The following is a 22,402-nucleotide window of genomic DNA, read 5'->3' as shown; positions in this document are numbered from 1 at the left end:
GCTGTTGGCTGCTTCTTAATTTTACCTGTCTACACTGCAGTTCTTGAATTTCTCACCATCACACTTGCTTCACAGATCTTCAAACTTTCATTCACTCCATTTCTACCTACTGAATTATGGAAAATAAGGCTGGACACAGCAGCAGTGGTGACTGAGCTGTGTGATATGAAGATTATCAACTCACACTTGACAGTTCCTGCCTATACTCCAATAATTGCTCTATTTGTCATAGTGTCACCCAGGACCCAGAGAGCACAGTGAGACCAAAGAAATAGGTTTATTCCCATCCAAGTGAAATAGGTTTAGTTTATTCCCATCCACACTCAGACCAGTTAAATTTATATCAAACCTAGGATTGGTATATATTTATATTTATTGGTATATATTTAGCTGGTTATGTTGAATCAGATCTCTGATCATGACTCTATTTACCCTTAGACTTAATATCATTTATGGACTCCAGAAAAAACAGCTTTCCTCTTAGTATATCATATTTTTAATTTTTTTTTAATTGTATTAACATGGAAAAAAAGGGGAAAGGGGAAAGAGCAAATGAATCCTGTTGGTTCCAGGAGGAAAAAAAAGAATTGTGAAATAAAGCAAATGTAATTCATGGGACAATCACAAAAAATGCAGTGAGCTAAGAAAAAGAGCTAAAAACAGAATAAAAAAATAACAGCTCTCATCCATAAGAAGGAAAAGAAGTATTATTGATTTTTTTTTAGCTGAAGTTCAAACTAGCACTGAGAAATTTACTGCAAAAATGTTAATGATGACAATTCAATCTATGGCTCATAGTTACTCAGTGAAATTATGCACTCACTCTTTTCAAGGCTAATGCTATCAGGGCTCAAGTGACAACCCAAAGAAACACTTGTGATAGACTGTGACACAACTGGCAGCCTTAGGTCATGAAAGACTCAGAGGACTGAATCATTATTGACAAAGGATAAAAACTTCTCATTTTTCTACAAGGCCAGATTTGCTAACTGGTCACAGCATCTACCAGCAAGTGGTCTCTTGTGTTTAGCAAAATTTCTATCTCAGTTGGAGTGCTACCAAATATTCCCTTTAGAAGCTTTTTATTTAGCCCTAAGTTCTTTTGTGAATGTCTTGGTACTGCTCCTCAGAACCACTGAGATGCACCAAACACAGCTCAGATTCTGCCAGGATGGAGCCTGTAGTTACTGCTGAGACTTCTGACCACATTGTGCATCTTCTTTCTGTGCCAGCTGAACTGAAACAGCTGCTCAAAGCAGAAATACACCTGTAGGTACCAGGTACTGCAAAGTTACCTTAGAGGAACCAAGCAAGGTAAGGCAGAGGTTCAGATAGAAAATAAAGTGAAATCCCACAGTACTCACTCAGTTTTCTGAACAACAGGAAAGCTTCCAAGCCGTACATAAGCACTCTGAATTCCATCTTCTTTCAGTCCAAAAATCTGCTTCACACTGAATGAATCCATCAGGTCAAATCCTATCCATTACAGAAATATAAATTAAAGACATTAATCAAGCAGTGGGATATGCCTCCAATTGTACTCACATGGATTTCTTAGCCTACAAACAGCACTTGTTCTTGTTGGGAAAAGCCGGAACTAAATTCTGATATAATCTAATCCTCTCAGCCCAAAAACTCAAAACCAAGCTTAAAATCAAGCTGTCACAGGCTTGAATAGAGTTTTCCAGAAATCAGTAGCTAGTTTTTGCATTGCCACAACATCCTGAAAAAGCTGTATAATTCATTAACTGCCATGCAGAAAAAAATGCAGAGGTGCAGACTGGAACATTTATTCATAGAATAAGAGAATTTTTTGGGGTGGGAAGGGACCTTCAAAGATTATCTAGTTCCAACCCCTCTGCCATGGGCAGGGACACATTCCCCTAGATCAGATTTCTTAAGTGCCCCCAGCCTGGTCTTGAACACTTCCAGGAATGGGGCATCCACAGCTTCTCTGGGCAACCTGGCCTAGTGTCTCCCCACCCTCACTTTAAATATTTAATTCTTTATCTCCAATCTAAATCTATCCTCTTTTCAGTTTAAAACTGTTGCCCCTTGTCTTGACACTGTGGACTTTGATAAAAGACCTCTTTCTCTTTTGCAAGACCCTTTCATATATTGAAAGGCCATGAGAAAGCCTCCCTGGAGCTTTTGCTTCTCCAGGGTGAACATCTCCAACTTTCTCAAAATTTCTCTACAGCAGAGGTGTTCCAGCCCTCTCATCTCATTCATGGACTTCCACTGTGTATCCAGTTCAATGGTTCAGGTCTTGACTGAAAACTATTTGTCCAAAAAACATGACCACATGCACTTCTCATATGATTTTAATACAAGTTAGTCCAATCAACTTATCATTATCATGAGCTGCTAATCTTGGTAGAAGATAGCTGCCTTTAAGCTTCTGACTTTGTGCTAACAAGGTATTTTTAGCTCAATCTTAGGCTAAGGATTTAACTCAATCTTAAATTTAAAGCTTAACCCATAAGGGAGTCTACACAGCTCCAACATCAACATGGTCCCAGCCAGAGGGAACACACAGTTTTGTGACGCAAAGTCCCAGCTGAGGGACAGTGGGGCTACAATGGTGCCACAAATGCATCCAGTTCCTGGAAGTGCAGAACTGTGTGGATGCAAAGATCCTGCTTTTAGCTCCAAACTGGCTCCACGGGGTGCAAATCCAAAGTGTCAGCCACTCCCAGAACCAAACACACTGTGGAGTTAGAGGCAAAGGCACTGTAAAAGGCAGATTGTGAGCAACTGAGCAGAGAATATGTGTTTTAATTTTATTCAGGCTATTCCAACATCTTCTCCCCCTGACACATGCACAATTACACATATTAACTCCTGGTTTTGTAATTCCAGCACACAAACCTGGTGACATTAAGTGCAGCTTATTTGGATAAATTGCTTTTAAACTATGGCACTTCTTTCAACTTTGTTCAGTTAGTGAGCTCTTAAAACTTTTCTAGGATAAATAAACGTTTTTATGTGATGAAATTAAGCCTGAAGATTCTTGGGTTTCTTAATTGTCCTCCCAAACCTTTCAGGCTGAAAGGCACTGCAGAGCTTGAAAATAGCTTCAACAGGAAAAGGCATCAACCTAATGATATTATTCCACACATTTATACAAAGAAATAGGTGCAAAAACCTGTGTGGGCCAATACCTAGGCAAATCAAAATAGCAAACAGCAATCAAAATGTAAAGCTTCCATCATTTTACTGAACAAATTGCTTCTTCTGAGGAAATATAACTTAATTGTTTGCAAAGACAGAAATGGCTGCCTGGTGCCAAGTTGAGGCCTTTAGTATTACAGTAACTTTCCTGGCTGTCAACAGCTTTTCCTTTTTGTCCACTCTATTTTCAGCTGTTACTGGGCATTGGGGAGGGCAAATAAAGCAGTTAAAGTGCTCCAGGGCCTCATGGCTGCACCTCATAATCACCTCTGCAGCAGCTCCAGTGATACATCCCTCTGACACACTGCAATCAGCCACGATTGCAGCCATAAATCAGGGTAAAACAGACCCCACCAGACCATGAGAGCTCCCTCCAGGCTGTCACAAACAACACCATGACTTGTCCACACAGCTCATTCCACCCTGCAGTCCATATCCCTCATCCACACCAGCCACAGGAACTGAGGGAAGTAATTGAGTGTTGCTGGCAGGAGGAGACCACTCTGAGTGGGAAAGGAAATTGCTCCCCATTCACAGGAGAGGAGCTGTGGATGGTGAAGGCTGAAATGCTGCCCAGGTGACATTCTTACATCCAGAGGACTCAAGCTGTGAAATCCTGCTCCCTTCAGAGGTCTGGTAAAGCTCCCTTGCTAAAAATGCACAAGTGCAAGATACAGTGACAAGAAAGTCCTGCCAAGTTTTCCCATCATTAGCTCAGACCCAAAGCTGCTCTCATTATCTCTGACAGCTGAAATGAACGTTCACATCATGAGCAACTCTGAAGCTGTGCACACTGGTATGTTTTTCCAGTGGAAACAAGAGTCAGATTCAATCTCTCCTTTTTTTCCCTGAATTCCCTATCAAAATGCACTTTTAAAAGTGTAAATAACACCATGAAACACAAACACGGTGATCAAAACTGTTTTACATACAGAATTTGGTGTAATGAAAATAAATCACACTCTCACATCATAATCCCATTTACATTTGGGATTGGATAAAGCACACAACTAAACCATAATAGGATTTTTTTTCTTTTATTCAGACTATGGATTGGCAAATTAAAAGTTACTTTCTCTATTTTTAATTAATTGATGAATGAGGATATATCTTTGAAAGATGTAATGCAGATCCAGGGAAAAATTAAGTCTTTAGGTGTGTCAGATTCTATACTCAAAAGCAAAGGGGTTTTTAATTTTAATCATACTTAATTTATTCTGTGTAAAATTTAAATATTGCCCAGCTGGTGAGATAACCTCCCCTCTTGGATACTCCATTTACAACCAAAGCCCTTAAAGGTAAGGGACACTTTGGTTGCTGAAAGATTTCAACAGAATTACAGAAAATTTGTCATCAGGCCATACACTAAAAAATTAAGAATTCTGCCAACAAGGAAATGCATCTCGCCTAATTTTAGCTGCCTGAAAAGGAAACATATGATGAATGTAGGTTTCCTCAGTTTCCTCGTGAGTCAGCAGAGAAATTTAGGAGTCATTAAAGACAGGCTGAGCCCCTACCTGGAGCAGCTCCTTCCTTTCAGCAGAAAGGAAGCTCATACAGATAGGAATTTTCAGAGTACTGAAGTTGTCTGAGATGTATTCTGCTCACAGGGAATGCTATCAACTTTGTGCAGGGAGTAAAGCAGAGGTGAAGAGGACAAAAATGTTAACAAATCCCACATAACTTATATTCACATTGCCTTATTTGCCATCAGAATTACGTAAAGGTAGCAGATTTTTAAATTCAGCTTGATTAACCAGCTATGATTTTCAAAATCTCTTCTGAAGAACAAACAAATAAACAAATTCAAAATATTGTTATTTGAGCTGAGAAAGTAATCAAGGCAAATTTCCCAAGTGGAACACACAAAGAAAGGCAAACCTCCAAGTGAATTTGTGAATTAAAGGAACCTCTAAGATTTTTTCAGATGATGGACAAGCAAATATATTATTATCATCACTATTACCACTACTAGTAGTATTACTACTGTTAGTACTAATATTATTACTATTATTACTATCATTTTGTTTACTTTGTGTGCATGGAAGCCCTTTGCATAGATTATGTTCCTTTGACTTTAGGGATGGAACTGGAATTGTGAGGGAGACAGCATGAAACTTTTAATTTTCTTTTTTTTTTTAGCCTGAATTACAATATTAATGTAAAAAATAAGCAATGCTGTGATCATTTCTGCAACATCTGGCCAGGATGTTTCACCTGGCAGTGTCTGTTCACTAACAATGCAGTAAAAACTCTCAATGAGATCTTTCTCCAAAGAGTTAAATGTGTCACACAGCATTACTGTGCTGGAGTTAGAGCAGAAATAGTCTGTTTTTTGGTTTTCCCACCACCAAGGAGGCACCATATTGTCAGTGGCATATGGAAAATGAGATGCCACATGTAACTTCCCCAGTCCTCCCTACAAGTGAATGGGGAAGAACAGACCTGCCTAGATTAGCCAGGGCAAAGATGCTCTTACCTCTTGCACCATGCGCAAGCACAGGGGGAAAGGGTAGGATTTTCCTGTTCTCAGCAGCTTTGATTTAAAAGGTGGCTTTTTGTGTAGCAGGGCAGGTGTGGTTTCCCAATTGGCTCATAAACTGCTTAATCAGTAATGCCATAAACACAGCATTTAATAAGATGCTCTTTGATCTTAAGCCTCTTACTTCATTAGAGCTTCTGAAACAATATGGGGCCACCGAAACCCTCTAACATGATTACATCTCCTGAAAGCCAGCAGACCCTAGTCCATATTAAAATTAAAACAGTGAGCTGAAAGAGAAGCTCATATTTGTGACAGCATACTTTGCTTGAAAAGTAATTTCTTATGCACTGCTCTGCTGATCAAATCAGCCGAATGTCTCGCTGCTCAAGAGTTACAAACCCCTTACAGGAAGCAGCCTGTTTTCCAGAATCAGAAAACACACCCAGATCTTTCTGTTACAGGAAGAAGATGGCAAAACTTGGCACTGGACAATTTATACATCATCTAAGTTTTACATGCAGCCAGATTTTCTTTTACAGGACCAAAGTCCACAGTGCACCCAATGTCTTAAGGCATGGCCAAAGGGTGATCCAACAGCTCTGTACCCACCCCGTGATCCCACAATGTTTGTTTCAAGATTATTATCTGAAGACCTGACTAAAGGGGTCTTGGCTGGTTGCCCTGAATATGGGCTGTGTTTCTGCCTGGCTCCATTAAGGATCTGATATGGGCACCATGGTGGAAGTTATTGTGCAGGTTGAGATTTCCCTAACTCTCTTGTCTTCAGGGAAAAAAAAAAAAAAAAAAAAAAAAAAAAAAAAAGAGCAAAACATGTAAGTCTTAATAGCCAGAAAACACACCAGTGAGCACATTTGGAAAGATTTCTCAAAGCAGGACAGAGCCATTGACTTCTTATTTTGCCCAAAGCAGTTTTCTGAAAAAAAGTCTCTTGCTTGTGCTCCCAAGGATCCCAGGTTAACACTCACAGGGGGAACAACTGGGCTTCCTCTAATTGTGAGAGTTCTTGGTGAGACCACAACCTGGAGAGGAATGTGGGAAGTGGGTGAGAATGGGACCAGGAAAGGCAGTGGACATCACAGCCTCAAGTGTGGTGTCTGGAATATATTTACTACAGTGGATTGCCAGCCATGAGCACTAATAGCAGCTTTTGCAAGAAATGCTCCTTCCTCTGGTCTTGCTCAAACTCCCAGCTGAATTATCAACCTTGTCAATGCATTGATGAGGTGTCACCAATAGCCACAATCAGGGAAGTTGTCATCACCTTTTGGCTCACTGACACCTCTGAAAACAGCAATCGGTATAGCCTGGGATAAAATAGCTCATGCTGCTTTTACTGGAGGTGATCAATGGCACTGAACTTTATTGTACACCAGAGCAGTGTATGAATTCCTATGAAAAACAGTAAGTGTTGAATTCCCATGAAAAACAGAAACACCTGGGAGTCTTTCAGCAGATACATGAACTTGTCTAACATCTCCGCACTCTTGAAAGTTAAGTTTTCACAGATTTCCTGTGCCCACAAGGAAGAGCCTGTATGCCTTCAGCATCCCTTTTAACTCCTCCAGGATGGCTCTTGCTACTGTAAGGAGCCCTAGTTTTGTGTTACGTTAGTTCATTTCTGTCCTAATATATATTCTAAAAAAAAAAAGAGGAAAAAAATATGCTGTCATGCCATAAAATAAGGTCACACAGTGTATTTAATGAGATCAGCAATCAGTTATGCCAAGGCAGAGTGTAGACAAGGTTATTTTTTTTTCCTGTATCTAAACATTTGGCATCCTTGTCTTCCACAGTGCTCTATGCTAAAAGCAGCTATTTCTGGACAGCCAAGATGTGTCTTAATTCAGGGCTGGAGTAGAAGTGTCCAAATCCCAATGGAGGAACCACTTACTTTATTCAGCATGTGTTATTGTTATAGTACCCATTATCTGCTACAGTATTTCTGCTATTCCTGGTGTTTCTTTCTCCACAGGAAAAGAAACCCTGTCGAGAGCTGAGTGAGCACCAGATTTTAGGCATATTTTTAAGATCTCACTGAAGTGTCCATCTCAAAGGATCTTCAACCACATCTAATCTAAGCCTACTTTCTTCCTGTGTGAATTTCCATTTCCCCCTGTCTGTTTACCACATGCATTTTTGAAATTTCTCTCTCCAGCTTTCTCCTCAGCTCCCTTTCAGTACCGAAGGTTGCAGGAAGGTGTCCCTGGCCCCCTCCCTTCTCCTGGCTGAGCATCCCCAGATCTCTCAGTAGAGAGATCTGTCTTCACAGCAGAGGTGTTCCAGCCCTCTGAGCACCTTTGTGGCCTCCTCTGGACTTTCTCCAACAGCTCCACTTCCTTCTTATGCTGGGCACCCCAGAGCTGGATGCAGCACTGCAGAGGGGGTCTCACAAGGAGCAGAATCCCTTCCCTCAACCTGCTGCCTACGGGGCTTTGGATGCAGCCCAGGACACAAGTGGCTTTTTGGGCTGCAAGTCCTCATGGCCAAGACATGAGCTTCTCATCCACCAGCAACCCCAAGTCCTTCTCCTCAATGGCTCCAATCCATACATTCTCTGTCTGGTCTTGAGATTTCTCTGATTCACATGTAGGACCTTGTCCTTGGCCTTGCTGAACTTCATAAGCTTCATCCCTACCTCTCCAGCCTCTCCAGATCCCTCTGGATGCCATCCCTTCCTTCCAGTACGTGACTGCACTCACAGCTTGGTGTGCTCAGCAAACAAGGCTGAGGGTGCCTCAATTCCACTGTCCATGTCACTAAAACAAATGTCAAACAGCATCAGCCCCAATACCAGCCCCAAGGAGCATCACTTGCCTCTAGTTTCCACTTGGACATCGAGCCATTGACCACAACAGTTTGAATGCCAACCCATCCAATTCCTTATACAAGTTTCCATCTGTCCAATCCATGTCTGTCCAATTTAGAGACAAGCATGTCATGCACAAGAGCAGTGCATGAGTCTTCCAGCTCACACTGTTTAGACCTGTGCCATTGCAAATGTTTGTAAAAAACAAAATTCCAACTATCTCTAGCTGTCAGAAGAAATTATTTCCAAAGACTTATGAAGGATAAGGGTTCTGTCTTCTTGCCCTGTTTTTTTCACTGTATTCTACCTTTCCAGCAAAGATGGAAAAAGGAGCAGCTTGTAATTGCACGGGTAATTCATGCCACATTCAGCTCTCCCAGCAGTTTGATTCAGCATCATCAGTCAGCAGTGGTTCCCTGACTTACCCTCAAAACATTAAGGACTGCACCTCTGGAGGAACAAACCAGAGATTTATTGGCTGCCCACAAGCCCTGCATGAAGCACTGCAATGATGACTAAATGGGTTGAAGAGGTCATTTAAAAAATTAGTTAGCTAAATTTTACAGGAGGCTTGCAAGGGAATTTTGGAACTATAAAACTGCCGAGAGTCTATAGATTAAGGGCCTCAAGAGTGCTTTAAAGAGGTTCTTGCTATTAACCTTTTTTTTTCCATTGATGTTCCAGTTGGGATTCAAGCAGCACTTCAGGCTGACCCAACTTTCTTCTCACCAGATCCCCAGATTCCAGTGGAAAAGCAGCTAAGAGCTTAAGTTAATGATGAGGTTTAGCTAAAGCAAATGGAACAGGTCTTACACCAGCATGAAAGAGGCATCTTCCAGCAATCCTTGTTCTTCTAGATCATACTCAATAAGGTGCCTTAAAGCACATTTTATATGGTCTCAATTTTATAAAATTTATATATCAGATTTATTCCTGGTACATGATGCCACCACTCAGGCTGTTGGTTAACTGATCCTGGTCTGTTTACTCTCCATCACAGCACTGGAAGACACAATTTCTACTTTTCCTTGGCCCCAGGAAAGGAATAAGACACAAGAGTTCCATGCAGGCCACAAAAAGGAGTTTCATCTCAACTCGAGCACCAATCCACATTTGGGATTTTGAGGAGCACAAACCTTACTTGATGTTTACAATGGAGTTATACTTCAAAAAGGAGCAATCTCTCAGAGGCAGTGAGGCAGGTGAACAGGCAGTCACTGGACTGAAACATGGGGCCAGTCTTTCAGAAACATCAGTTTAAAGTTTCAGCCAAAACAGAGGGGGAAAAATACAGCACTTGGTATCTTTACACAGGAAAGAAAAGATTACACTTCAGGAAAGATAAAACTAATATAAACCAGTAAGAAAAGCATGCTAAAGATACAGTATGAGAGAGAATTGAAAAAGAGAAGCAAGTAAGTGAATACACAATTCCAGCCCTCCCACCCTGTGTAAAGGCTGTTGTAATCCAACCCCCAGCTTGCTGTAAAAACAGGAAATAAATTCATGTATACAGCAGCTGCCTCTGAGGCAGCACCTTTCAAGACCTGGTCCCACGTTAATAGCACACCCCTTTATGTGATCCATTGTTCTGTTTATCTACATCTGTCCTCTGCTTCTCTCTTACTATTTTGCCTCTCGAGTTTTCAAACAGTTGCAAGTGGCATATTGGACAACACTGAAAGCTAGTTTTGACACTGAACTCTGCCTCATTACTGAAGGCTTTTCTTGTGTTGAAGTAATCGCCATTTTCTCAGTAATGGACACTCGGCTTGGTGCCACAGGCCCTCTTTCAGCTCCTTCCTGCTCCAGTGATTTACAAGATTAAACAGGAGTTCATTACTCCTTTGATGTCCTTTGTGGGCCAGATAGGCTTGCACCAACTGAATTTACCTAAGACTAGTTGTATTAGGTTCTGGTTTTAATGAGTTCCTCTACTTTGAAGGCCTCTTTTGAGTTCGTCAGGTGTCAAGGTGCTCTGTGTTCCTCCTGAAAACCATAAAATGGCACGTCTGGAAAATCATCCCTTGGGATGGCAGTGGGGAAGGGAGGACCTTGGTACAAGCAAATAGTATAACTTTTGAGATAAGAAAATATATTTAAGGAAAAACATTCTATTAAGACATGCTAGACTTTCCTTGTAATGCTGTCTGTGTTATAAGAAAACTCAACCAATAGACTGTTCATGAAAATAAAAATACTCCCATTAGTTTTAAATGGGATGAACAAGGCCTAACATTAAAGCAGGTAGGGATTATTCTTTAGGAGACTATCATGATTGCTTATGCCAGGTGACCAGTACAAAACAGATTAGACCTACCAGTACCCCAAAACCTGGCCACAGCAGTCATCAGAGAGAATTCTCATCAGACAGACTAATTTAACTCCAAGAATTAGGAGTATTTTGTTAAGATTATATGTGTGCCTTCTCCCCCTCATGTGTCCATGATAACCAGAAAGCTTGCACTGATGAAAAATCCATGGGATGGTTTCTGAAAGAGAATTAATCTAAAATATTTGGACTGAGAAATATCTGAAAGTATATCACAGTTAGACAACCTATTAGTCTTTTTATAGCCAAAGGATTGGTTGCTTCTTGGGCTATGAACAGTCAAAATTGAATTTATTTTCTTCTCATCAATCTCAAATGCACTGGAATAAGAAAACTACCTGAATTGTTTAACTTCTGGGAGAAAGCAAATAGTACCAGTCAAAGAATCATTTTCATGTGTGTGATTAAGCCTTGTTAGACCTTCATTGTGAATGTAGATGTCAGAACTTGTAGATGTCACTGCTGGGACTCAGACCAGAGAAAGGCTTCCACAGGGACTGCTCTGCTGTTACCAGTTTACTTCCTCCAGAAGCACATTTTAAAAATGTCAGTTAAAAATTCAGCTTTCCTTCTCCATATTTCCTGACACTTTTGAGAAGCTCAGCCAGGCTACCTGCTCCAGCATAGACCTGATGTTGTCAGGCAATTCCCTGTGTCAGGAATCCATTGAGATCCATGGCCTTGTATAACAGCTTGTCTCTTACCATATTAAAAAAAAAGAGATTAATTTAAAACATGTTTTTTTCCTAATTCTGAGAACTCACCACAGCTCTGTTGGTGTCAGCCTGGTTGTGCACACTTTAGAGGATGCTCTAGTATTTCCAGGCTCCTAATCCTGATGCACACTTTGCTAACTCCCTACTCCCTGCTGGGGTGTCTGTACATTTTCACTCACCAATTCTTTAGTTTTCTGTATAAGGGAAATTCCTTGGCACACAAGGCCTAAAGAAACCAAGGTCCCCATGATGGATAACTGGTGGGTCTGGACACTAGGCAAGCCCACAGGACTGCAGTGGCTATTCTTAGAAATTATAGATGATTTATTGATAATTCTTAGAAGTCATAGATGATTTATTGATAATTATTGGCCTGCTTGGCCTATTGGTTCTTTTTTTAGAGTTACTGGATATTAAAATGCCTTTGAACACAAGTGAACCATTTGTCAGCCTCTGAAAAACTTCAAAGACCTTTTAAATGCAGTGATCTAGGCTATAGTGTTGAGATTAACTATTGCACAATAGAAGGGTAGAATCATAGAATTATTAAGGTTGAAAAGCTCTCTAATATTGAGTCCAACCATTAACCTAACCCTCCCAGGTTCATCACCAAGCTATGTCCCCAAATGCCACATCTGCATGTCTTTAGAATCCTACCAGGGATGGTGATTCTACCAGTTCCCTGGTCACCCTGTTCCAATGCTTGATCATCCTAGCAGTGAAGGTATTTTCCCTAATATCCAAACAAAACTTCCCCTGGCACAACTTGAGGCCATTTCCTCTGGTCACTGGTTACCTGGCCCCAGCTCACTACACCCTCCTCTCAGGGAGCTGTAAAGAGCAATAAATTCCTTCCTGAGCCTCCTTTTCTCCAGGCTAAACATCCCCAGGTCTCTCAGCTGCTCTTTATAAGACTTGTACATAGATTCCAAAAAAACCTGCCACTATTACAGCCACTATTGCCAGATGTCTGCATGTCAGGAACTCAGTTTCAAATTCAGCTCAGAACAGTTTCATATTTTCTGGGGGACTTCCTAGAGAAAATGGAGGGGGGGAGGAGGAAATAAGAAGCCCTGAGCCCTATCCCATTAGCACTGCCTAGTGATGGGCCAGTGAAAAACACAAGTGCCAAGTGGCTGTGCCATGGCACAGCAAAGCTTCATCCTTCTGCCCCATCTCTCACAAATGTCACAGCTGTTTCCAGTCCTGTCTCTGTGTTATATGTGTGTATTATAAAATTGGCTTTTCGCAAGATGTGTGCTATATGATTAATAACATAGTAAGGATATAGGATATAAGTTTATTTCTGCTATTGGTAAAAGAAGATTAGATATAATGGGAGTAGTTGATGTAAGTGTGCTTAAACTGTCTGTTTGGTTGGGATAACATCCAGTGAACATGTAAAGAAGACTCTGCTACTGATACACCAACTATCAGCATCTACCACTTGCAGAAAGCACGGACCAAGGCCCAAACTGGAAGCGATAAAAAGGACACAGCCATGAAACACGCATGCTCTAAAAAGGCGGACCCAAGGAGGGGCCATGCAAAACAGTTCCTGGAATATGGAAACTAGTTTATGGAATTTTATGAATATTCATATATCGATATAACGGGAAGGGTATTTAACAACTATCCCTGAGAAAGCAAGGGGTGGACTTGGCTGAATGCCAAGTCACCTGGCCGGCCAAACTTGTTTTTTTTATCTCCTAATTGTCTTAATTATTTTATTAAACATATTCCTTAAAATTTACTAAAAAGTGAACCTCGTTTTTCACATCTGTGTGTGCATAACCCCAAGGATGGAGAGGAGAGTGGTGATGTCTGCATGAACAGCCAGCTCCACCAGCACTGCACACAGCCAGTCTCTGCTGGGCATGGGCATCTACTGACCCAAAGAAAATCCCTCACAAATCTCTGCAGCTGTTCATGGACTATTCACTGGCCTCTCAGGGGCATCCCAAGTGCAAAAGGAGGGCACAATGCCTGTCACACAGGCACCACAAATACACTTTTTTCCCCAGGAGGACATTGGTTGAATGCTCTCATTCTGCAGGTCCAGCAGCCTGGACACTCCAGTTTTCTCATGCTACAACCTGCTTTAGTGGGCAGATATAAATAGTCCCAGGGATATTGTAATTAGCTAGAGAGTCACTGGCATCTCTGGAATGTGAACCCAGCGCTGCAAACCACAGGAACTGGAGACACACTGACAGCTAAACACAGCCACTGCAGCCTGTAATTGTAGGGGACTAGTTTTACAACCAGTGCCTTCATCATAAAATGCCCAAACACTCTTTATAGAGTCACAGAAAAATCTACAGGTCATAAATGTTTTAGAATTTTGGTCATTTTCACATGGAGGCTTTGGAGACAGGGAAGAGAGCTGAAGGCTGAGGTCAGTCTGTGGTACAATCTATAATGCAGTTTCTGTTGTTGTTCACACACACAACCTCAGGAGTTCAAGTCAGCGCTTTCATGTTCCTCCCTTGCCCCATTAACACCAGCCAGTGTGGGACGTTTGATACCATTGCTGTTTCGAATTGTCCTTCACCAGGGTTTTTTTTTTCTTAGCACCCTGTGGAAATCACTTCAGGCCTTTCTTTGCTTCCATGGCAGAGTCTCCTGAAAGCAGCAGCCAGTATCTGTTGAGGAGTATTATCTCCTCTGGTAATGTTCAGGACTAGAGCTCAAACTCATTCTTAATTCTAGGGATCATCCAGAATGTCCAGAATCCCATGTCCAGCAGGTCTAGTCTAAAATACAAACAATTCAAATGTGAAGTCTTAAAACCTCAAGAAGTATAATTCATTTTGAATAAAATTCATATGTAGCTTTGATACAATATTATGGCTCCCAAAAATCCACAAAGGTCACATCTGCAGGATGCAAAAATATTATCATTGTGTTTTCCTGATTGGTCATGTCCCTTTCTTAAATGCTGATGGAATGAAAATTACAATTTAGCATAATAAGAGGCATTAAATACAATAAGGGGGGAGAGGGGTGTCACTGAGTATTTTAAGGCAGATGAGTTAAACCCTCTTTTGTCTGTATTTCTCTTTAAAAACCCCGACCAAAACATAGTACCTACAAGAATGCTCTTAGGACTTTGTTTAAACCATTATTAAGAGTTAGTTTAAAATATCAGACTTCCTGGAAGAGAAAGTGATATTCTAAGTAGATTCCTTGCTTTCTTTCAAAATTCCCTGTTGATTTCTAATGCATTCAGCAACATATTCAGTGTTATGTTCTGAATTCACATGTTAAACAGATGCTGCTTCACTTCACTGACAAAAATTTATCAGTAGTAGAGTAAAGCTGTCTATATATTCTTACTGATGAACCCTATTTCACTGTAGCAGCCATTCCTGAATGCTGCAGCCGAGGATTTCTTATTTAAATGTTTTGAGACCAGAGGGTCATAGAGTACAAACCTCTGCTCTGAGAGGAGTCAGGACTATCCATCACTGTTTGTTTGTCTCCATTAGTGCTATTTCACCTCTTGTCCCAGTGCTTCCTATCTCTGACAGCTTCAAGTCTTCTTCTGATGTCTTGAATGTATGTCTTAAACAGCTGATAGTCATTTCCTATTGCTGCCTTTGTCCTTCAGCTTGAGTGGTTCCCCTATCTCCCTCCTGCTGTTCTCCTGATCTATTAACAGACAGCAACATTATCTCCCCTTTCCACCTGTACATTGCAAGATTAACCAAACCCAGGATTTTAATTGCCTCTCTCTGGCTCCTGAACACACCAAGAGCTCCTCAAGGCTGAATCCATATTTCCTGAGCTAAGGAGGTCTGAGCAAACTTTTCCAGATGAGCAGTAACCAAAAGCCCTGCCCAGTCTCAGCAATTCTTCCCTTCTCTACCTAATCCAGTAATGACCTTTGCAGTTTCCCCACCTCTACAGGACTGTGATGTACAAACATCTGCTGACTAAGACACCATCAGTTCCCACAGGAGGAGTTTATAGCCCTGATATTGATCTTTACCTACCAAAACAGGCCTTTTAAACTGACCTAGTTAGTTGGAAAAATATCCCTGGGTTTTGGAGCCATTGATCCCAATCCACAGAGTGGAAACTCACAGGGGAGATCATGCCTAAAACCCTGAGGGACTTCATCACTGCATACACTCTACCTTCTTTCTCCCTTTCCTAGAAACTCCATTATTGTCTCCCTGCCAGGCAGTTTCTGGCTCACTTTACATTTATTAATCTCTACTCTTTCTCATTTTAGCAGTGACTTTCAATGCAGCACTCAACAAAAGCAGATAGATGAGTTTTACTTAGTCCTGTTTGTCTAAAGAAAAGAAATCATCTGTCTTTTAAAAGGAAAATACCAGTTTAGAGCATTGGCTCTCCTCCAGATCACAATGGGGGTTTTTGATCCAGTTATTTGATTCTGCATGGAGCCACTCTCACTACCCTCATGCCTGTTCTCAGCCTCTGATTTAACAAAATCCCATGAATCTTCCCCCTCAGCCACACCACTGTTTCCCTTTATCTCAAAGAGTTCCTCCTTTTATAGCTCATTTTATGTTTTAGCTTCTATTTTTACTTTTGCTGATACAGAGTGATTCAATTCATCCACTTAAATGCAAACACAGAACTAAATGTAGCAGGCCATGATATAACTTGTGTGCAGGTAGGGTAGGCAAGAAAGGGCTGGAATTGGTGATGCTTTGTGTGAAATTGTGTCTTCTGCTGCTGCATTTCACCCAATAAAAATATAAGAAAATAATTTTTTAAAAAATCATCAGAAAAAATTTTGCCACGCTGATCCTCAGTTCTAAGGTCTTGTCCCTCTTTGAGAGATGAAAAGGTGTTAAATCTAAGATTTCAAATATTCTTTTCCCTGTCCTCAAAATGAGTTTTACTGCAACTTCTATTCCATGAGACTGCACTTTGTGTCCATCTACAAACAAGTTTGTGCAAGATATAGCTCTGAAATTCAGTGTTAGGAGCCTGTTGGGCAAGGATCAATTCCAGTTCCTAGTGGAGCACAAAGCACAGGTGTTGAAATCCTTGTACACATGAGGAGCTGGTGGCAGAAAAACAGACTCCTCTCAGTGTAGGAGAAGGAATATAGGTGACCTCACCCCTGATAGGTTACAGCTGTGTTAATTACCCAATACAGCCTTGCCCCAGTGAGTCACTATATATTATATATATATATATATATATATATATATCCAATAAAGATAGTGTGATAAAAGGGTGTGAGTTAGCTGCTGAAGGGAGGATCATGGAGGAGGAAGAGGGAATGAAAGGATCATAAAGAAATATCCTGGAAAGAGAGAATCACTACTATGAGGTTGGTCTGGGTCTACAGTCAGAGCCTGTTGTTGGAACCTGAAGGCACAGTCTGGCTGCGTAAAAGCTGCAGTCAGAGGCTGCAAACTGAGACCTAATGCAAGACCCAGCAGCAGACAGCAGTTCAAAATAGGTTTGGGGATAATCTGCTTGGGTCTAATGATCACAAAAGACATTACTACCCAATGTTATCACAGGCTCAGATGTAATCAGGCGGCAGCCAAAATAAGCTGCCCACAGACAGCACAGTTGGGGCTGGTATTTTGTGCAGGCAATGAAAATCCTCCAATGAAGAAACACCAAGTGAGTAGCAAAGCTGTCAGACACTGAGGATTTCTACTCATAATCAAGCTGCAGAAGAACCTTCATCCCCCCACTGCAGTGAGTTATGTCCTTGGATCAGTCACAATTATTCCCAACACAACCTTGATGGGCATCTTTTCTCTGCCAACTGCTCAAGCAGTCTTGGGAGGCTGGAAAAGAGGCATAGTCCAAGCAAATATCTGACATTAAGTCCTTCAGCTGGCTGAAAAGATATATCAGACCTCACAGAAAAGCAGAGATCTCACCAGACTGAACTTCCCCTTGATCTCTCACCAGTGCTTCAGAAAATCTTTTATTTATATAAATGCATACATAAACCTTTCTCCAGTGGTAATTACCACTGTGCTTGGATTTCCACAACAATCACAGATCAAATAAATGGACATTAAAAATCGCTAAATGTGCAGTGGTAAGAAAAAAGAGATCTCCAAGACTTATTGCACTCCTCTAGCTACTCCACTAAGCTCCATCGGCTTTTTTAATTTGATGCCATATCAAAAGAAAGTTTGTGATTCATTTGGTGTTGGCTGTCAACAGATAATTCATTTGGAGCCTGACAGTTTCTTATACACTTCTTCACCACTGAACACGAGTTGGAATAAGAAAATTCCATCTAGGAATGGTGCAATGAATCAGAGCATCACACAAGAAATGTACAGTTATACTATTTCAGTTCCCAGAGGGCCAGCAGAAAAGTGTGTGTGTTTACCTGGAATCTCATCAGTGCCCCCATTGGTGTGTTTGAACCGATCTCCTTCCACGTGGACATTTGGGCACAGGACATCTGAAAAACAAAACAACCAGTACACAATTATCCCAAGGGAACACATCCTTTTGGAAGCTGCAGAATTAACAAAGGCTGATCTGGGTTTTGTCCAGGCTCTGCACATCCTAAATACGTTTCCTCTCCCCTACAGCCTAACTTCATGATGGACAAGAGAACCAGGACACTATGTCTGGTTTTGAGACACTTCTTCCTGCCTGACCAGACAGGAAGACAGAACAGGTGAACTGAGCCTTTCCATCACCTAGGACAACAATCTGGGTTTGTGTCTTCCTCCTGTCTGCAAATCTGCATGAAAGCCACAAAAACCCCCCCCAAAAAAACTCCTTAAGAAAATACAGAATGTGCTTCCACTCTCAGCTTGGCTGGAAGGGAAGTTCTGAAAGGCCAGTTGACATTGGGGTGCTGCCCAAACTTTTCAGAAAGGACAGCTCCTACTCTGGAAAAGCTCCCTGAGTTTGTTCAAGCAGAATTTGGAGTTAAATGACTAGAATTTTGAAGAGTATTCACCCCTACACACAGGTTTTAAAAAGTCATGAAAATACCCAGCCTTTGTCAGCCATTTCTCATACTCCCAATTAGTGTCAACACAAGTACAGAAAAATTCTTTTCCACAGAGAACTATGTATCCACCCCTTTCCTGCCAAACCTTTGAAATAACTTTACTTATGCTTTCTTTTCCCTGATCAATAGGTTATTGCACACTTATAAACATTGGGGACAGGTAGCTCAAGGGATCAGTTTAATGAGAGGAACTAGTAGAGATATTGGTCTGTATATGTTCAATATTATAATTATAACAATAACAAAAACAACAGTAACAATAATAACAATAATATATATTATTATATGTATCATATTGGAATTATTAGAGCATGTCCAGAGGAGGGCCATAAAGATGATCTGAGGCCTGGAGCACCTCTCCTGTGAAAACAGGCTGAGAGAGCTGGGGTTGTTCAGCCTGGAGAAGGGAAAGCTTCAGGAAGACCTTATATCATCTTCCACTAATTAAAAGGGGCTTTCAAAAAGAGTGGATGGGACCTTTCACATGGGCAAATAGTGACAGAGACAATATTTTATTACCTCTTAAAGAACTGTGGCCTCACTTTTGCCTTTACTTTACAAATGTCCTGTGTCCCTTTTGGTTCCTCCCCACCTGCCTGCAGCTAAGGAATGAGTATCAATAGCTGGCAAGGGAAAGAAGGTAATTGCAATGCTCCCTTCCCAGCCACAAAATAACTCACAGAGGCTCAAACGAGGTTGGTACTTTCCCATCCCAGTTATTAGCAGGGCTCTGTGCGTCCAGAGGAGTAGAGTGCTGGACTGACAGCACATCCATCACTCCCAAGGAGCCACCAGGTCTCAGTGCCACACCCAGGGCTGCACTGTTGGGAAGGCAAGACAAAATCTGTCCTCCCTCTGTTGGAGCCTTCCTATGAAAGCCCTGACACAGGTGAACGTTTTAGTGTCAAGGAGCATTTTATACCCATTTTTTCTGCTACTGCCAGGCAAAACTCTTAGCTAACACTTGTGATGCTCAGAGGATTTGCAGCAATGAGCATCCAGTGAAAATGGCAGAGACAGTTAGAAAATCTGCACTGCAGCTAAGGCTCTGCTAATTTGTAAATCTTTACAGATTTAGAGAAGAGAATGTTCAGCTGACTAATCTGAGCTTTCAGCCTCTGCTCCCTGTTACATCCTCTGCTTGCAGTTGCCTTTAAACATGTATCGTTTAAAACTTCTTTCTTGTCTGCAACCTTATATAATATTTTGTCAATCACTTTATGCTTTATCCAAAATTTTTATCACCAAAGATTTTGCATTTATATCCATGGGGTTCATGGAAATTTTTAATACCACCAGAATGCTAAATATCTATCCCTTTACAGTTGCACCAGGAATGATGACTTTCCACTGACATCTGCTACATGAGATCAGTCAGCTTTTAATCCATTGTAGAGTGTTACTTTTTAATGCAAATGCAATTCAATACATAGTAACAATGCCTAAGAAAAAAATGTACTTTAGTAAAGAACAAATGTACTTCATCAAGGTAGTTACCATATCAACCAAACTGTAACTCTACAGAGGAAAATTAGTTTTGTTAGAGATGACCTCTTTCTCATAAAATTAAAATTCTTGAATAGGGATACATAATAATTCCTATTCTATAATACTTTATTCACTGGCTTCAACATCAAATATTACCTTTTTTGTGAGCGAGATCAGGAAAATTGCTCTATAACTCTATAGACCATTTTTCAATTTCTAATAGGCTTACATTATCATTTCAAAGGCATATAATTAGAGGGACTAGGAAGCTCTATGTATGTAAATTAGCAGATGACAGCAAGCTGAGTGATGCTGTTGCCACCCCTGAAGGATGGGGCCATCCAGAGGGACCTGGACAAGCTCAAGAGGTGGCTCATGGAAATCTCCTCAGGTTTAACAAGGCCAGGTGCTGGTGCTGCCCTTGGGCTGGGGCAGCCCCTGGTACCATCCAGGCTGGGGAATGAGGGGACTGAGAGCAGCCCTGCCCAGGAGGAATTGGGGGTGCGGCTGGATGAGAGGCTGGACAGGAGATGTGCACTGGCAGCCCAGGAACCACCTGTGCCCTTGGTTTGTACGAGCTACTTGCTGAAGGAAGTATTTCTTAGAGTCATTTAACTGCAGATACCCCCCTTTTTCTATAAGCAAATCACACTGAGATCTGTTTGATGAGAAGGGACTCAAGTCTTGCTTTTAAACATAATTTTTTTAGAACCTTCCCTCTGAAAAAAAAAAAATCCCAAAGCTCTCAAACATTTTAAAAGCAAGAGACAATATGTCCTACAGAGTACAGGCTCTGCAAAGAGATATGTCAGGAGAACGTGTTGGCTCAGGAACATTCACTAGCACTAAAATAACATTAAATAACTTATTGTCATTAAAACGGAACAATAGGGCTGCAAGTTTGGAAAAGAAGAGTGATCTGGTTGTTTGAGTCTCTCAGCCTCCAAACCATTTCAAAAGAAATTCAAGGAAATGGGATAGAAAGCAAATGAGAAAACAAAAGAGAATGAGAAAGAAGTGCAGAGAAAAGCAGGTGGGTGGAGGGGGAAGGGAAGGGAAGGGAAGGGAAGGGAAGGGAAGGGAAGGGAAGGGAAGGGAAGGGAAGGGAAGGGAAGGGAAGGGAAGGGAAGGGAAGGGAAGGGAAGGGAAGGGAAGGGAAGGGAAGGGAAGGGAAGGGAAGGGAAGGGAAGGGAAGGGAAGGGAAGGGAAGGGAAGGGAAGGGAAGGGAAGGGAAGGGAAGGGAAGGGAAGGGAAGGGAAGGGAAGGGAAGGGAAGGGAAGGGAAGGGAAGGGAAGGGAAGGGAAGGGAAGGGAAGGGAAGGGAAGGGAAGGGAAGGGAAGGGAAGGGAAGGGAAGCATTGTGTCTGTTATAGCAATTCCTGGCCAGGAATAATGTGATTCTGCTGTCCCTTAGGGCTTTCTAGAGAGAAACCTTCCCTGTAAAGTGACAAGCACAAATCCCCATTGCCAGCTTTCCATCCTTGTGTCTATAGGACTCTCCTGAAACAGTTTCTTAATTTTCATTTTCATTCTTTCAAGGATAAGCAAGCCCTCAGCTGCCAAGGGCTCCTCTGGGGACTTGTGTATAATGAATGCTGAACATGTGTAGCTGTCAAGTTCCACAAGAATAAAGTAGAGAGGTGAGAATAGAAACACAAGAAGGTTAAAGCAAACATTATTTATTACAATGTTTCTTTTTTTTATTTCTTTCCAGACTGAGAATTTCAGGGTTCCAGAATCTCAGCAGCACCCAGTGCCTTGGCAGAGATTCAGACACTCAGAATCTCCATCATTATTCCATTCCCACAGGGAAATTCTCATTTCTCTCAAAAGATGTGATAGTCCCAACCCAAATATTTGAGTTGTCTCATCCCCTGACATTGAAGTTTAGCCCCTCATAATCCTGTCCATGCATAAGGCAATGCAGAGCAAATGCAGGCTTCCCTAAAAGTTGATTGCCAAAACTTTGGACCAGACAGCCTGGTAAGAAAGAGGAATTTGGGTTAAGGAGTAGGTGCGTTTCATATTCTTATGTAGATAGTATTGGAAATTTTTTTCTATATTGAAATAATTTTCCCATTGAAGATTGCACTTAAAGGGGAAGAGGCCTTCTGAGAATTTTTTTTCTTAAAAGTCAAGAATATTTCATGAAAGTGGCTTCTCAGAGGAGCCTTCTCAGAGCCCATTAGCTCTGCTCTTTAATTACGCAGACGGTTCTCTGTGCAGCAGTTCCTCCAGCACATTTAATTCCCTGCACTCAGTTGATGACTCCTATATATAGTACTACCTTTATTTGTTCTTCTCTTTTCTTTTATAAAGCGTTGCACATAGACCATTTTAAAACCTCCAAATTGAAGGGTATTTTCCCCCCCACTCTTTTAAAAATGCTTCTT

General features: G+C 41.3%; 1 protein-coding gene across 1 annotated transcript in view; it reads right to left on the bottom strand.

The window, feature by feature from the left end:
* The window catches only part of COL22A1 (collagen type XXII alpha 1 chain), a gene marked incomplete at its 5' end in the record, with an annotated part of 210,599 nt that overhangs the window by 145,324 nt on the left and 42,873 nt on the right, over positions 1-22,402 (bottom strand). The window contains 2 exons of the mRNA XM_083859503.1: positions 1,365-1,476; positions 17,884-17,958. Of these exons, the coding sequence (XP_083715629.1) occupies positions 1,365-1,476; positions 17,884-17,958 (187 nt within the window). The remainder of the gene's footprint in view (positions 1-1,364; positions 1,477-17,883; positions 17,959-22,402) is intronic.

The sequence above is a fragment of the Zosterops lateralis genome (genome assembly GCF_965231275.1).
Source record: "Zosterops lateralis genome assembly, chromosome: 1".
Lineage (NCBI taxonomy): Eukaryota > Metazoa > Chordata > Aves > Passeriformes > Zosteropidae > Zosterops > Zosterops lateralis.
Note: the sequence above shows the minus strand (reverse complement) of the source record. Positions and strands in the feature narration are given on the sequence as shown.